Source organism: Chelonoidis abingdonii, chromosome 1 (genome assembly GCF_003597395.2).
Source record: "Chelonoidis abingdonii isolate Lonesome George chromosome 1, CheloAbing_2.0, whole genome shotgun sequence".
NCBI classification, from domain to species: domain Eukaryota; kingdom Metazoa; phylum Chordata; order Testudines; family Testudinidae; genus Chelonoidis; species Chelonoidis abingdonii.
In genome coordinates this window covers 19,556,683-19,573,698 of record NC_133769.1, presented here as the reverse complement: position 1 = coordinate 19,573,698, position 17,016 = coordinate 19,556,683, and the positions used below count along the sequence as shown (strand labels likewise).

Below are 17,016 nucleotides of genomic sequence, written 5' to 3'. Positions count from 1 at the left end.
TGAGTAAGAGAGTCATAATTTGACCCTTAGCTTCTACTGTCCTAAAATATCTGTCAATCTTTTCATTCTGGAAAAGTTTAAAACAAAATAGATGGAAATACTAAACTGCTTGGACAACACCCTCGTTTTAGTAAAGGTTGACTTCCTATGCTCACTTGAATGCCTGACGATTCTGCGTGGCTGGAAGACTCTGGTAACTCTTTACAGCACTGAAAAAGGAGTGGGGGGGGGGGGAGGGCAGGTTTGTGTTTGTATTTAAAGTTTTCCTTAACACTTCGCAGACATTGGGGTCTTCCTGCAGTGTTCTTTCACCCTTTATGACAAGAGGGAAAAAAAACTCTACTTCATTAATGAGTTTCACCCAATTATAAAAACAAACAAACACCCCCCCATAAAATAATACCAAAGTGTCCAAGCAACTGGAAGATTGTGGACACCTTAAATTTCTAAGAATCTTTTGGAGAATTCCCCTAGTATAATTTACAAGCCCCGCTGGACCTATACATGTCTTGAACTGACTGTTGAAGTGAGCTTTACTAGGAATTTCTTTTGCTGGATTGGGTTGGGGGGGGGGGAGGGTTAAGGAACTTTTTCCTAACAAGGCTTTAAAAGCTTCAGTGGTAAAGTTATGTTGATGGAAGTCTCCCTTACTTGTTCACTGAGAGCAAGTAGCACAGGATTACACTATGGGCAGGCGATGTTCTTTATGTGGGTGGCGATATTCAGGGTTTATTTTTTGCAGGGGGTGTTTTTTTATTCAACGTAGTAAAATCACATAAAATCAAATTAAATCCCCAACTGGCTGTAAAATCGCTCGTGCCTTTGGAGGTGAATTTATAGCTCCGTGCCTTTCACGAGCTTGGTGGAGGTTCCTCTTCCCTCCTCTAATCTCTGCCTAGCTGTTTTTTGCATGTGTTGTGTGACAGCAGGGGAAGGGGAGTGGGTTGTGCTTTTCTCTTCTCCCATTGTCAGCGAGTGTAAGAGCGTGTTGGGAAAAACCTGTCTGCGGGATCCTGTGTCATCTCCCGCTACATGTGCACAGGAAAAGTCAGCGCTGCTCGCTGTGCCTCTCTGTTTCCCTTTCATTCTCGCTTGCACTGAAGCAGGGAGCAGGATTAGCTCGTGGCACTGGCTATCAGAGGAGCGTAGATAAAAGGCACAGCTCCTTCAGCGCCACTGCTGCAGCAGCGCTTGTAATCTCCCCCCTTCCCCACAACAGTTGTGCCTCATTATCCATTGCCTGGCTCAATTTTTGTGCCCGGGTGTGTACTGGAAGGGGCTTGAAGTTTCCCCCGCTCCACCGACTGTGGCAGAAGAAGGAGAGATGTTCTATAGCCTGGCCATGAGGTCTTGATTGTTCTGCGTTTATGAATGAAATTGACCTCAATCACCTGTTACCTCCAGTTTCTAGATTGTTTGAAGTTCTGCGGCTGTACCCTACAGGACCGAGGGCAACGAGACTCCAGTATACAAGGACCCTACAGTATCGTCTGCAGCATGAGCTGGCTGAACAGGATCGCATTGCTTTTCTTGGGAGTATTACTAGCAGAAAGAGTGAACTGCCAGCATGTGAAGAATAACGTGCCAAGACTCAGATTATCCTATAAAGGTAAATCTGTTGTTGTCTTTTATTTTCTCTCTCTCTCTTTTCCTACGATCTGTTCCTATTTTTCGTGCTTTTTCTTATAATTAAAAAATGGAGATTGTGTTATAGAAAATATTTTCAGAACACTTAAAAACCCATTTTATGTTCAATACTACTCAGTTTAAATGCAGACAAAGAAGAGTTAGTTACATTTGCAGACAAAGATTCTAGAATATAATGATTTTTGTAAGAATATTAAATTATTTCATAGGACTTAACTCTTTAAAAATGATTAGACATCTTTGACCACCCAATTAATCTTTGTGCTGCTCTGGGCATGTTGTACAGCTGAAACAGAGTATTTATCTAGTTCAGACACGATGGAATAGAGGGAGATTTATGTTGGGTTTTTTTATGCATGAAGTGGTTAAATCTCAGTCATGAATATTCAGTTTGTACAAATCTGACAATCAGATGCCTCACATAAACAGTAGATGGTGGGTTTGCCAAGAAAGTATAAACTGAAAGGAACAGCTCAGGTCCAGAAAAAGGAATGATGTACTAGAAATATTGTATGTGGATCTTCAATGCAATGCAATTTTTTTTCTTAAATGAAATTGTATCATATGTACTTTGAGTATATTTCAGTAATCCTTACAGAGAGTGTGTTATTTAGGGAAGATAACCATGATATTACACTTACCTTTGGAAATTGCAGGGCAGTAGACACAATGCATTGTCAGTAATTACCTTTAGTAAAATTATTGCTATTATTAAAAGTCAGGATTCTGAAAAACCAGGAATACCCTCTCCATTATCATTGCAGGACATTTCATTAAAGATTCTATATATGTACATTGTAGGGAGAAAAAAATAAAAGCTGGACAGTATGCAAATGGGACAGAAAATTAAACTGTAAGAGCTAGGTATTATTATTACTAAAAGAGGTTTCCACCCCTAAAAGTTGACTTCTTATAATCCCAGATGATTTGTGGCAGGGAGATGGAGGAAAGTAGCTTCAGTTCAAAGTGAGAGTGAGAGAGAGAGAGAGAGTGTGGTGGAGGGGAGAAATGCACCATTTCTACAATGGAAAAAAGTGAACATGTGTGTTTCTGATCATACATGTCAATCTCTGTCTGCTATATAGTCCATATATCTCATGCCAGGAGAAGTATGTTCTCTACTTTTTGCATAACAGGCAGAATCTTTCTGGTGGCACAAGTGTGAAGAAAAAAAAACCTAAGTGATTCCAGGCAGTCGTTATTTTCACACTTTAAATCAGAAAATTCAACATCTATAAAACTTGAGTGTATTTTCACTTCATTGTGAAATAAATGAATGTGTATATTTTAAAAATAACATGCATGTGTGTAAGCACTGCTTTATAAATGAAAAGAATGCTTCATGGTTCTCAGAATGTGTCACTTTGTGAAAAAATTATTTTATATTTATTAAATACAAATTGGTTATTTTAAATAATTTAATCTGAGAGACAACCTGATGCATGTCCCATGTTATAAAACTCTTTAAATACCACTTTAATTGTTTGTGATCTAACTTCCAAACTTTAATGACCCTAATGTAAAACTTAATTAAATTATTATATAGGAGTTTAACTTCGTGTTGCTTAAAAGTGCTCCATTGAAGCGTTTAATGGTTAATGAATAATTGTTTGCTATTTTTCACCCCATTAAAGTTTATTGAGGGCTCAATTCTGCCACTCATACGAAGACTGAAACTTCTCATTGAAATCAGTGGGACTAGCTGTGTAATAAAGAGATACTTTGGTTTGAGGAAGGGTGGCAGAATCTGGCCCATAGTTTGTATACATTGATATGATATCCAAACATATAACCAGCTTCACAACACTTGATTATTCTGCTGGCTGGTTGTTTTTAACTTCTTCTTCTGTTGGGAACAAGAATCTAATTCTCACAGTTTTTTTTATTTAATAAACACCAGCTTCTAGGGCAAAGTTTTTCACAACAGTAACTCAGGAAACTGATAAGACTCCTTGGTGCTGTTTGTGTAATTGACTGAACAAGCTGTAAAAATGAAATGATCGCAAGACAATGAGTGCTCTAGCTCCAATCCTACAGAACACTGAAGAGCGTGCTTAATTTTAAGCATCTGAGAAATAAGAGCTCTGTCCTGCAAGATGCTGAGCACATTGGGCCAGTCTACCAAAACACTTAACGCGTGTGCTTAAGTTTAAACATTTGGGTAGTCCTGCTGACTTCCTTGGTCTACTAACATGCTTACAGTTGAACACATGCTTAGGAGTTCTGCTGGATTGAGGCCAAAGTGTTCAGCATGTTGCAGGATGGACTCATACGTTTCTAGTTATTATAAAATAGAGAAAAGAAAGACTTATCAGCTGGTGTTTTTCAGATGGCTAATTATCATTCTGATAAAATGTGGTGTGGATAAATAGGCACAGTGCTTTGTGAGTATGCTGCTTTAAGAGCTGTGCATAGTGAAAATATACTTTGTGGGCAATGAAAGAATACATTACATATCAGTGTGGATCTCATGTGACGATACCATAGACCATTTTCTTACCAGTGGGACTAATGGGTATTAAAACTACTAGCAATTAGGACAAATAACACCCCACTCCTCCAATTACCTAGCAGTTCTATTTCTGCATAGAGAGTCTGGCAGTTTAATAAAATAAACTGGGAAATGAATGAGAACATGCAGGGTAAAAAAGAATGTGTCAAACAATTTTCTTCTGCTGTTTTACTCACAGTCATTGTGTTTTTGTTTTTGAATGTGCATTTGAGTTTTGCCTAAGCAAATCCCTTGTAGCCAGTTGTCATTGTTTTGTTTCTAAAGAACAATAGGGATTTATTTTAGCTTCTTGTTTTTTTTCTGACTAATTAGGTGTCAAACATAGTTAAAACATGCAGACATTTGGCTTTAAAATTTCCAAAGTGATTCATGAAGGGTTAAATCCCTGCCAACCTTAATTTCCTATGGTCACTTGTTTTCAAAGGTCCGCTATTAGCTCTGTCATTTCTCGGGTTGCCAGATAGATGTTTCAGTGAACTCCCATTCTTACTTTCTCTTGACTTCCCGTCGCTCAGTCTCACAGTAGATTAGAAGTATCATATTGAGCAGATTTTGTGCAGGGCAAGGGAGGGAGTCAATGTAATAATTATATTATAAATTAGGCCACTTTTATGGAAGAGGGACTAAAAAGATGCTTTCAGGTTCATTGCAGAAGTGACATGTTAGAAAAATGGGGTCTCTTGGCTTTGTAGCAGTCAGATTTGGGCAGCTCACCAGGGAAAGCAAATAAGGGGCAAACAGAGATGACATCCTGTCCTTATGGAAGTCAGTACTCACAAAACTCACATTGACTTCAGTAGAAGTCAGGATTTCATCCCATAAATCTCAAACACAAACATTTCACATGGGTCCGTGAATGGAAAGAGATCTGGCCCAGACAATATTTCTTTCCGATTCTTTTAATTGACTTCTGTGGGCTTTGGATCATGTCTTAAATATGGAAAAAAATTAGCTTAAAACTATTGCAGGTTAAACTGATCCCCACCACCTCCACTTCCCTTTTGCAGCTTTTTAAGGCTGCATCTGGTGAAATAACAAAAATAAATTTAATTTCCAAGATGCAAAGAAAGCCTTTAATAAAACAACTGTTAAACAGTGAGGAAATAACATGTTCTTCAAGTTTCTTTTTATCCCAATGACTTGTGTTTCAATGAATAGTGTAATGAGCTCTACTGTGTTATTAGGTTGTAGGTTCTGTTCAGAAAGCATCTATTATATAGAGTTCTCTGTGTGATGGTGATCAAGTTGTGAGTGCAGAGTTTAAAACAATAAATATAGTCTTAGCTCCACATGGATTTTTCCTTTCTTTCCTTCCCTTTTTTTCCATCTGCTCCATCTCTCTCTTTTTCTTTTATGCAGTGAACCAACAGCATAAACAAATGCTAGATCTAGCTACAAGAAGTTTTGTTTTTGTTATCACTAAAAAGAATTCCCATTAAAATACCTGGTTTCATAAATCTCTCCCAAGGTGACTCTGATTTTTGTCATGAGTAAATCTTGTGAACTCAAAGTTTCTCATATCCATATGTTTCATCCCATTTGTTTGTTGAAAATTTCTAAATCCTCTTAGTATGTTTGGTAAAAGTACATATGTGTTTTTTTTTATTGTTGCCCAGCTGGATGCACGTTACTTAAGAATAAGTAACTGGATGAAGATTGCATGTAGATTCAGTTGTGCTACTCCCTGGTTTGCATTCAAGCCATAGTAAGAATAGATATTTTGCCTAAAATAGGAATGAAAATAAGAGCTGCCCTCAGACTCTGTATATGATCAACCTATAAATGTGCCAGAATTTCATTCACTTTCTTATAGACAAGTAGCACTGAACTATCTGGGTACATGTGAGTCTACGTATGATATTTAATTGGTAAGGTAGTTTATTAACTTGTCCTACTTGCACTTGATAACTTGCAGGTGTTTTTTCTCCCTAATTCTATAGCCAGCCCATAATACCACTACAAAACAAAACAAAAAAAAACAGAGAGCATTTTAGTAAGAGCATGAATAATGTACAGGGCCTGATTGGAGACATGCCTCTCCTCACTTAATATCCCAGTTTGTCTCAAGATGCAAGATACCCGTTTACAGGGTCTTATAATTAAATTACATTATGCATACATCGTCCTCTCTTTTCAGTCTCATTGGGAAGAAGATAAGGGAACTGAGAACTTGGAAAGAGGAGCAGGGAGGTAGGAAAAACAAATGTTTATGGACATAAGCGAGGACTTGTAAGATTCTCCAGCCCGCGTTCTCAGTAGATTGCAAAAAGATCTACAGTTCAGGCTTGCAGGGCAGCTTTGCCATGGTTTGTCCTTCAGTGGGGCTGTGGGGTATCCCACCGCCTCGCTCTAGCTTGCCGTCCGTGGGCTCTGTGGTCGTGGGAAATAACGCACACTCAGTTAGGGGCTCAGGCCCTTGGAGCGGGGCTGAGTCGATAGTCATATGGTGGCTCAGGCCCTAGGTCAGGATGGGGCAGCCAGCGAACAGTCAGAGACTCAGGCCCTTAGGCAGGGGCGGAGTCAGTAGTTCAATAGCAAAGCGCAGCCCAGGCCCTTGGTTGGGGTGGGGCAGCAATCACACAGAGACTCAGGCCCTTGGGCAGGGGCTGAGTCAGCAGCTCAATAGCAGCCCAGGCCCTGGGTCAGGGCGGGGCAGAAAACAAATAGTCAGGGACTCAGGCCTTTTAGGAGGAGCTTAGTCAATAGCTCACATAGCAGCCCAGGCCCTAGGTCAGGGCTGGGCCACAAACAGTCAGGGACTCAGGCCTTTAAACAGGGGCTGAGTCAATAGTTCCACATAGCAGGAGGTACCAGCCTCTCCAGGCCAGGGAAAAGGGGGAGTCTGCCACCCAAGGAGTAGGTGACGGGGGAACGCAGGCCCTCCCACTCCACTGCGTCCCAGCCAGGGGCCCAAGCAGCGGCAAAGACTCGCTGCTGTCAGTGGGGATCCTGGCCGCAACACACTGACATCGGCTCAGGCAGTGTTGCAGCCCGACTGGGTTTGGCTGCCCCTGGGCTACTTCCACACTCCCCCTCGTAGGGTACCTGAGTCGTGGTAGCGTTGCCGGTGGTCTCAAACACCATCAGTTCCTCTGGGTAAGTAGCAGATGGCAGGCTCGGCTCCTCCTCGGGGTAGTGGGCAAGAAGCAGGCTCGGCTCCTCCTCAGGGTAGCTGGAGCGGGGTAGTCTCGGCCAGTCGTCCTTGGGGTAATGAGCGAGGGGTAGGCTCAGTCATTCCTCGCCGGGGTAATGAGCAAGGGGTAGGCTTGGCCGGCCCGGTGCGACCTCAGGCCCACTGCAGCCTTCTGCTGTCTCCCCAGAGGGAGCTCGGTTGCAGACATCTGGCCTCTCTGGCGGCTGGTTTCCAACTGAGCTCTGCCGGTGAGCTTTTATACTTCCGGGTCTGTGCCGTGACCTCTGAGGGGTGGGCGCAGGACCCAGTGACTCTGCCTATGTTGGTGTTAGGGGAGGTCCGTCTCTCAGCGGAGCTGTGGGGTATCCCACCACCTCGCTACAAGGCTCTTCTTATGTCAAGATCCATTTGGCACAGGAGTTGGAAGTACAGGACTTAAATGCAGCCACAAGATTTTCAGGCAGCCTTGGTCCTGATCCTGGAGTATGTTAGAGTAGCTTAGATGCTGATCTCACTAACATTAGCTGACTGTGATCCCCAAGAAGGCCAGATACCAGATAAGAATTGTCAGAACAGAACAGAGGCCCACTGTGACACAACCTTTCTGCTCCCAGCATACCCTCTACACTGGAGAGAGGGGAAGTTGGTGCAGAGACTAGTTAAAATGCTTTACATCAGCTGAGATCTTGCCTGTGTGGGGGAATTCTCATCTGGCCATTTAGCACAAAAGAGTCAAAGTGACCAGAACAAGGAGGAAGAGAAGCTGGCTCTACATTTTTATTTTATCTTCCCAATTTTCCCATTAAATGCTAGTAAAGAAAACGTGGTTTCAGAATTACAAAACTCTCCCTTTCTTAGAGGGCTGACTATTTCCATGTAACTCAGCCAGCTATACAGTTTTTTGTTCATAAAAGGTGCTGGGTTGATAATAATGGAAACTGTGCTCTTCTCTTTGTCTATGGAGCTGCTTACCCTTGCTGCTTGTTGCATCATACTTAAAACCCTGATCCAGCAAAGAATTTAATCAGATCAATGGTCCCATTGAACTCAGCGGAACTGTGCACATCATGATTAAAATCTAGCATGCGTTTCAGTGCTTTCCTGGATTGGGACTTAGATGCATCTCTGAGTGCTTGGAACATGTTTAGGTACACGTTGGTACCAACACCTGACCAAAAAAAATTTTAAAATAGGGAAATCAGCATGTACAGGGTTATCCCAGTGTTCATGATCTACTAACACCGATCCAATATTACACATGTATAGTACATGAATACATGGAATTATATCAGAGAGGAAATCACTAAATGACTCCTATTTTTGACTTTCCTAAAAGAAGATTTGTTTTTCAGGTTTCATTTAATATATCGCCATACTCTGTTCCCTTCACTTGTGGTTTTGGTTTGACTATGTCCTTGAATCATCAGTGAACATTTTAACATGCAACCTCTTCTGCAGTTGGTGTTAAGAGAGTCTTCTTTCTATTTGTCTTTTCTGGGCTGCAGGCTCACTCTTTATTGCTCTCATGTTCATCCCTGAAAAATTGTAATGGAAGCAATAATCATGTAAAGATGCACCAATGTTTTGAATAGCTCCTGTATCAGCCAGAGTCTGACTTGACCTCAATTCAATTTGAAGCAAAGTAAGATCTCTACCTGAGGCGGTCCCTGAGTGAGGGAGATGAAAACAAATCCCTGTAAGTGATGTGAAGGACTGTGACATTCTACTTCCAAGTTTCAAAGTTAAAAAAGGGTAAAATCTTTCTCAGGATCCCACATGCTTATTTTTAAACTAGTGGACAGTGGCAGCTCTAGGTCAAATTTGTAGATGAGGCTCTGTAATTTGCCTTAGTGTGCTTATTAATTAAGGTCATTTGTGGATGTTCCCTTCAGTGCTCTGCTGTGGCTGGTGGGCTATTCAGCGAATTCCTTCTACTGTAGCATTAAAACCCCTTCTGGAATGTGCACATGTACGCTGTGCAGTCACAGGGGCCTGCCCTACGCAGCCTTCGTGTGGGCTAGCTCTTCTCGTCCAATAACAGCTGTGAATGGTGATCATAACTCTAGTGATGGTAAATTCACTTTTATTTTCCTAATTTTTTTGAGTAGTGCAGGACCGCATTGCCCCCCACTGAAAGCGTCAGAGGGGAGCTCGCCTCCGCTGTTGAGGACACAAACCTTTTTAAAAGTGCTGTAGGCTCCCTCACTACTCAGAAGTGCTCCCTGTTACAGCTCTCTCTCGCTCTCTCTCATAAACATTACTGTACTTTGACTCTCAACTAGGCGAACCTCATGGAGCTGGAGTTGGGCGTGGATTCGTTATAGTAATGCCTTTCGGTAGCACTCGCCAGTTTAGTCATCTCCTTGTTATCGTTATTATTTATTATTATTATTTTATAGCTTTGTACTCCATATACTTTATAGGTGCACTCAGGATGAGTTAGGTGCTGCCCAGATGAAGATAGAGGAGAGGGTATCTTAATCCTTGCCGTGAAGAGTTACAACCCAGTGGGCCTTTGTTCACGTGCTTTCAGTTTTAATGGCCTATGAGGTTTTTGTTTCCACTGAGTCACCTCTGACAAGTGTTGCCTTAACTTATAACATCAGGCTTCTGAATACATAATGTAACTTTTGGCACAGTTGTCACCATCTACTATGCAAGTTTGGCGCACACAAGGCACTGGCATTTTTACCTCCCAAAGTGGGACATGTGTCTTAAAAAGACAGTGCCATTACATACTTTTCATGTACTTCCATAGGAGCCAATTCGAATCTTAGGTATGCTCATCTAAGGCTCCAATTTGGGAAAGTATCCCTATTCATGGAAGCACTGAAGTACATGGTTAAGTTCCACTGATTAAAGTTAAGTTTGTGATTATATGCTTTTCTGAATCTCAAGTCACTCTTCTGAAGTCAACTGAGTTCGTCTGGATTTACACTGCAGTTACTGAAATCAGAATTTGGCCCAGAAAAGTAAATATACAGTACCATTAAGTTTAGCATTTTCTTAAATACTTTGCTCCAGTTCACCTCTCCTGTATCTACCTTCATTGCACAAACAAGTTCTTCCAAACCCAATTACACCCACTGGTGGTGACTGGCTGCGGCTGCAGAGCCTTTCTTAATAGGCTTTAAATAGGCTGATTCTAAATCATGTCTGTTACCCTGTGTGAGTTACCTAAGGGCACGTCTAGACTACGCGCCCTATCGGAGCGTTAAAATCGATTGCTTGGGGATCGAAATATCGTGTCTGGTCTGGACGCGATATCTCGATCCCAGAGCTTGCTTAGATCGATTCCGGAACTCCAGCTAGACGACCGGACTTCCGGATTCGACATGGCGAGCCGCGCGGATCGATCCCGCGCGGTGAAGATGGGTGAGTAAATCGATTTTAGATATTCGATTTCAGCTACGCTATTCTCGTAGCTGAAATTGCGTATCTAAAATCGATTTAATCTCGTAGTGTAGACCTGGCCTAAGTCTTCTAATTCAAATGGCATATATTACTTTTAGTTTCTAAATATTTTTTCATGACCCAGTTTCATATAATATGACTTCCACATAAGTATGCATATGCATCTGTGCAAATCTAAGGAGATTTTCAGATCCTGGACCTGATTTTCCTCTCAATTACCTTGGTAGAGTTTAGTTGCATTGACTTTACTGGAGTCACTCCAAATTTACACTGGTGGAACAAGAGTAGAATTAGACCCTGATTTCAGATTAATTCTGAATATTCCACATGATAAAATTTTGAGTGATTCTTTTCCCACCCTGACATTTACATATTTTCTTTGAGCTAAAAATCACCTGCAGCGGTCTCTGAAATGTGTGGGCCCCATTCTGCTATGCGTCATCTCTGTTCTTCATCCCTTGGTGTTTGATAGCCGAATACTAAACAGTCAAAAGTGTTTGCCATTCCTCTAATGCTTCAGAATTGTTTGGCATTTGTTGGGCTGCTTGCTTATCTCTCCAGCTGAATGTTATAGGAACTGTATAACCAAACAGTCAAATAACATTCCCTTCCTTTATAAATATTTTTGTGCAAACTTGGATCTTGCAGAGCACAGTCAGAGGAATGGTGTAGTTCTTTGCTTTGTATCTACCGTGCAAGCACAAGAAAAAGAAAGTCCTCTTTCCCTATTTTCTAATGAAGTAAAGACCATATTGGCTCCTATGTGCCATCCTAGCTTGTATGGAAGCTTCTGCACGATGTAGGAAAAGGATTCCAATAACTTGGTGATCATTTAGCTACCAAGGGGAAGGGTTCACAGCCCTGGGGAGACTGAAAGCAGGTGCAGCCTGCAAACATTTCAGATCCAGAACAGGCTTGGGGAAAGCAGAGTACAACCCTACTGCTCTAGTTCTTTACTGTAGACACTTCCTAAAGTGACGGAAGGGATCTTTCCACTGCCATAGTAAATCCACCCCCTCAAGAGGCGGTAGTTAGGTCAATAGAAGAATTCCTCTGTCGACCTAACAGTATCTATTACCAGGACTTCAAGAGAACGGATGAGGCTTGGTCTTATCTTCCGAGCTGCCTTCTTTTGACCTCTCTTGTTCCCCTTAGCTTGAGGAGGTGAAAAAGGAGCACCAGGACCATTGTTCTGAAGAGTCTCCATGGCAAAAACAGATATTAAATGAACTCCTGAACTACTTGCAAAAATGTTGTTTATTCTCCCAGAAAAATGAATTCCAGCATTTCTCTTCTTCCAAGAGATGCCAGAGTCCATCTGCCAAGAGTCTACATGCATCAAGAAAGAAATGTAGGAAGGTAGCATGAAGTGATTTTAAAGAGCTCCTGTCCACACTGGCTGAAATGTCCTAATCATCAGCAGGATATTGTTTCCAACATTATAGCTACGCAGCTTGTACCAGTACAGATCCAACTGTCAATATTGCTATTTTAGCATCTATCCTGGGGTCTTTGTATTCTGGTCATAACAGTGGACTCCTTGCTGAAATTCGGCATACAGGATTTACTCTATGGAGAAAAGAAAAAGAGAAAAGTCTTTTTGGTCTTTTTTGAAAGGGTCTCTCTTAGAAAATACATTATGAAGCTAAAATATTGGTGTATTAGATATTTAAAACATTTTCCTTACCTGCAGCTTAGATCATTGCAACTAAAATGATCGTAAACATCTAATGTTATTTTTCAGCTTGATGCTTGTTGTTTCGTATATTTAAAGAGCTCTGTCAATGCTTTTCATGTGATGTCCAAGGCTATGTGGTCTATTCACCTGAGCATGGAATTCCTAAGTGCAAAATCCTTCTCTGCTATTGACTCACTGTGTGGTCTTCTAGCTGTCAGACTAATCCTATAGATTTGCAAATTCAAATTTCAGCCAGGAGTCATTTTTTATGCTCATCATACAAAGAGCTGAAAAAAGATGTTTACTGTAAAAGTAATGGTAGTTGTGTACTGAGATGGCACAATTTATGTTGCTATAATACTGGAAATATCTCACTGATCATTTGGATATTTCAGCTAATCCAGACAGGAACTCTCTAACCTTTTTCATATACCCTTGTACATTTTGCTCTCAACACATGCAGTAAATGTTCTGAGTGGCGGGAACTGTGCCCTGAATGAGTGTTTATTATTGGTATTCTTGTATTTGATGACTACTAAAGTTACACAAGTATTTACAGGATTAGGGCCTTGGTTTGTTCATGTTTAAAACTAATGACAAGGAATAGCTGACAGGATAAAGTCAGAAGTGGGATTCTGCAGGTCTCTTGTTTTCATGCACTTTGCTCCTAGACTAAGTAAAGAAGCACCTGTTTCTTAAACTGGAGATTGCCTTGATCTTTTAAAATATAAGTTCCAGTTCACATCTTCCACATGCTTTCAATGCAGCCATATGACATTTCATGAATTAACCCAGGAAATGACTTCTGTTTGCTTTTATACTTACTTCCTGTCCCCTCATGTGATGGCAGGGCTGTTCTGAGTATCATTTTGTTCCATAATGATATATCAACTTCAATGACAGACTGACAAAGAAACACTGAATCAGCACAATAATTAACAAAAATATTGCTGTATTTGAAAAAAAAAATCTCTTGCTCTGAACTAAAACTAACAAGATGTCACTGAGGTCTCCTTTTAGCCTCTGTGAGTCACTTATTAGCTGGTTTCTATGCAGAGTATGCAAGCATCAGAGAAGCTAAACCAGATGATGACAGCTAGTAAACAGAATGACAAATCAGTTGAAACAGACATGAAGGGTTCAATCCTACTTCCATTGAAATCAGTGGGATTTTTGCATTTTGCTTCACATGTAGCAGTGTTGATCCTCATAAGTGTTTATTTGTTTCTTTGTTTCTTGGGATCTGATTCTCCTTTCATTTATCCTAGCATAAATCAGGAGCAAATCCATTACAGTCAATAGAACTATGTAGGAGTAACACTGGTATAAATTGGAGTGAAATCAGAGACTTACTATTTTTAATTTTTATTGGATAGAAGGTCCTGGAAGCAAGATTGAGCAGCACAGGTTTTTTTTCAGAGTGGTAACCATGTTAGTCTGTATCAGTAAAAACAACAAGGAGTCCTTGTGGCACCTTAGAGAATAACAAATTTATTTTGGCATAAGCTTTCATGGGCTAAAACCCACTTCATCAGATGCATGGAGTGAAAAATACAGTAAGCAGTATATATATTACAGCACATGAAAAGATGGGAATTGCCTTACCAAGTGAGGGTCAGTGCTAACGAGGCCAATTCAGTTAAGGTAGAAGTGGCCTATTCTCAACAGTTGACAAGAAGGGGTGAATATTAATAGAGGGATGTTATCTGATCATGTTATCATGCATCTGATGAAGTGGGTTATAGCCCACAAAAGCTTATGCCCAAATAAATTTGTTAGTTTCTAAGGTGCCACAAGGATCCCTCATTGTTTTTGCAGGTTTTACTTATTAAGAATGATTCCCTAGCTGAGACTTGCCATAGAAGGCCTTTAAAAGGAAATATCTGAGAGCTGAAATTCTTTTAAAAATTTTTTTTATTGGCATGAAAAAATATGACAAAAGCTGAATTTTATTTTGCTGTACATTCACCCTCAGTACTATGTACACAAAATATTTTACCTTAAACCAGACATATGGAAGTGATCAGTGTATGTAAATTAGCAGAGAAGAAGGGGTGGTATAGCTTGGAAATATGCACTTGTTTCTGGTTATAAGACTTTGAAACCACACCAAAAGAGAGAGAGAGACTTTGCATTTTGAGGCACCTTTTCTTTCAAAATAATGAATGGAAAATGGTTAAAACAGCAATGATTAAAACATAACTCAGCATGAAAGCACAATAGGGTACTGAACTAAATCATTCAATTAGCTCTTTTGGATACTGGCATCTAGAGAGAAGGACCAGATAGTGAACTCGTTCCGCAGAATGAGGAACTGGAGTAATCCGTTTCTCCTCATTGGGACTACTCATGTGAGTAACTGCTCACTAATGCGAGTAAGGAACTGCAGTCTAGCACAAAATAATTTGTATTTACATTGAACCTGATCTTGCACCCACTGTGCTCTTACACATTTCCATGCTGAAAATCCCACACAGATTCAGGATTATAATAAGGGCCTGATACAAAGCCCACTGATGTCAATGGGAGCAGTCGTATTTTTGGTTATCTGGGCATTAGCACATTTTTTATTCTGAGAGGGATTGTCCAAGGCAACTGGGTTTATCCTCCTACTCTTTTAGAAAAGCTGCAAAAGCTCAAGCTTGCATATGAACAGCATTCAGAAGTAGAAGGATAGATCTGCCCTTATCTTCCACCAGCTTCTGCTATGAATTGCTGCATTCCAAACCATTCTGGAAATTAGCACCTGAACATATGAACCCAGAGGTATTGAAACTTTCATACCTTTATCAGTTCTGCAGATCTATGTAGATCATTTCTCGGCCATTTGGCTAAGAGAGGTGAAAACATTATATATATATCTCCTACTATAATGACCACTTGCAGTCAGCAAGCCTTATAATGCAGTGTCAGAGCTTCTCTGTCACTTTAAACTCACCCCTTTATGAGAAGAGGTGAGAACTAGGCCGTGTTTTAAATATTTCCAAAACTAAATAAAGACAAAAACAAATCCACAGAAGTATCAAGGCTAGATCCTAAACTGGTGTAGATTAGTGTAGCTCCATTGGAGTTACATCAGTAGAACATTTGACACTCCATGTGTAACAGTTGAACAGGTGCACCTTGGGAGGGGATGTACATAGTGGGCCAAATAGTGTGATGCTGATTTACCTGGATGCCTAGAAATCTAGCCCATTATATATTCAGATTAATCATCACATTAATACCCCATACGTCCACATTTTCCTTTGTTGCATATTAGCAATTCGTTTGGCTATATGTGGTATAAAGATTCTCTGGTTTAAAAGTTATTCAATCCTTCAAATAAAGTGCTTCTAAAAAAGCAGAGGTAAACATCTACAGTAGATAAGCAAAGAACAGAGAATATAAGAAAAATCTGAATAGGCTTTGAGCCAGCTAGTTTTGTACATATTTTACAGTACAACTCTACTGCTTAGATTTGGAACTGGTTGGCATGGATATATATGTGAGAGAAAAAGAAAGAGAGAGAGAGAGAGAGAGAGAGAGAGATTTACCAAGTTATTCAAGGCTGAAGCAACTCCAAAAACTGATTATTTAAGCATCAAACCTAGAGAATGTTTCAAGTGCAAAGTTCACTTATAGGGTTGATATGAGTTACATACCTACCCTCATAATCATGAGATAACATGGTATCACTACTGGAGTTTACCATGTAATAATTTCATTGGTGTTAATCTGTAGTTTCCATCTATGTCCTCAAAATACCATGATGTATTTCATGCAAGCTTCATAATTCAGTAAATAGCTCATGTCACTTCAATAATCATTTACAGAACTCATTTTCTTCTCAGAAATGCTTCTGTATGCTAATTCGATTTGGTTAAATTATTCTAAAAAGGACTCACTGAGACAAAGTTAAATGTAATTTCATTCAATGGCTATGGGATTTGCTCACTCGGGTTAATATTCTTGTAATGAAATGTGATTTTGTCTTGATATTTATGAGGATTTTTTTTTTTAAAAAAATGGTTTGATCTTGCAAATTCATCCTAATGTGAGTAGTTCCATTGATTTCCCTGTCAATGGAACTACAGGCATGATTAAGCCAATATTCTCATGACTAAGTGTTTGGATGAAATGGCCTTTTTGTAAAATTGTGTTTGATGTGATTATAAATACCATTGTTCTAAATAAGAAGAGAGAAAGCTGGCGCTCAGAAAATAGTTTCCCTTTTTAAGTAATGATCCAACAAAGCCAAGCCATTAATAGAACTGCATCTGAAATGGTTCAGTTTTGATCAGAATAGGGTAAAAACCTAAGCAAAATTGTGGAGTTTTACATCATCCCCAAATTGAAATCACATTGAACATCTTGCAGGAATAGTCTGTCTTGATCTTGGTTACTTCCTGATTTGAATGTGGTTGGAAATACCACAACAGTAATGGGAAAGATACACATTGACTGCAGTGGGTGCTGGCTGAGCCCCTGGCCAGGAACTGTGGCAGTGCAAACAATTAATCAGGTGTTTTTGAATGTGAAAATAGATTTGGATAGAGTTTTTGAGTTTTTTAAAGATGGTTCTTATTTTATTCAATCTGTTTCATTCCATCCCTTGTTAACAGGTTAACTAATAGGTCTATGCTTGAAAAG

General features: G+C 40.1%; 1 protein-coding gene across 1 annotated transcript in view; it reads left to right on the top strand.

Annotated features, from left to right (window-relative positions):
• Positions 1–1,004: 1,004 nt before the first annotated feature.
• SEMA3A (semaphorin 3A) overlaps positions 1,005–17,016 on the top strand; it is a 209,291-nt gene continuing 193,279 nt past the window's right edge. The window contains exon 1 of the mRNA XM_032801540.2: positions 1,005–1,609. Within this exon, the coding sequence (XP_032657431.1) occupies positions 1,372–1,609 (238 nt within the window). The 5' untranslated portion in view covers positions 1,005–1,371. The remainder of the gene's footprint in view (positions 1,610–17,016) is intronic.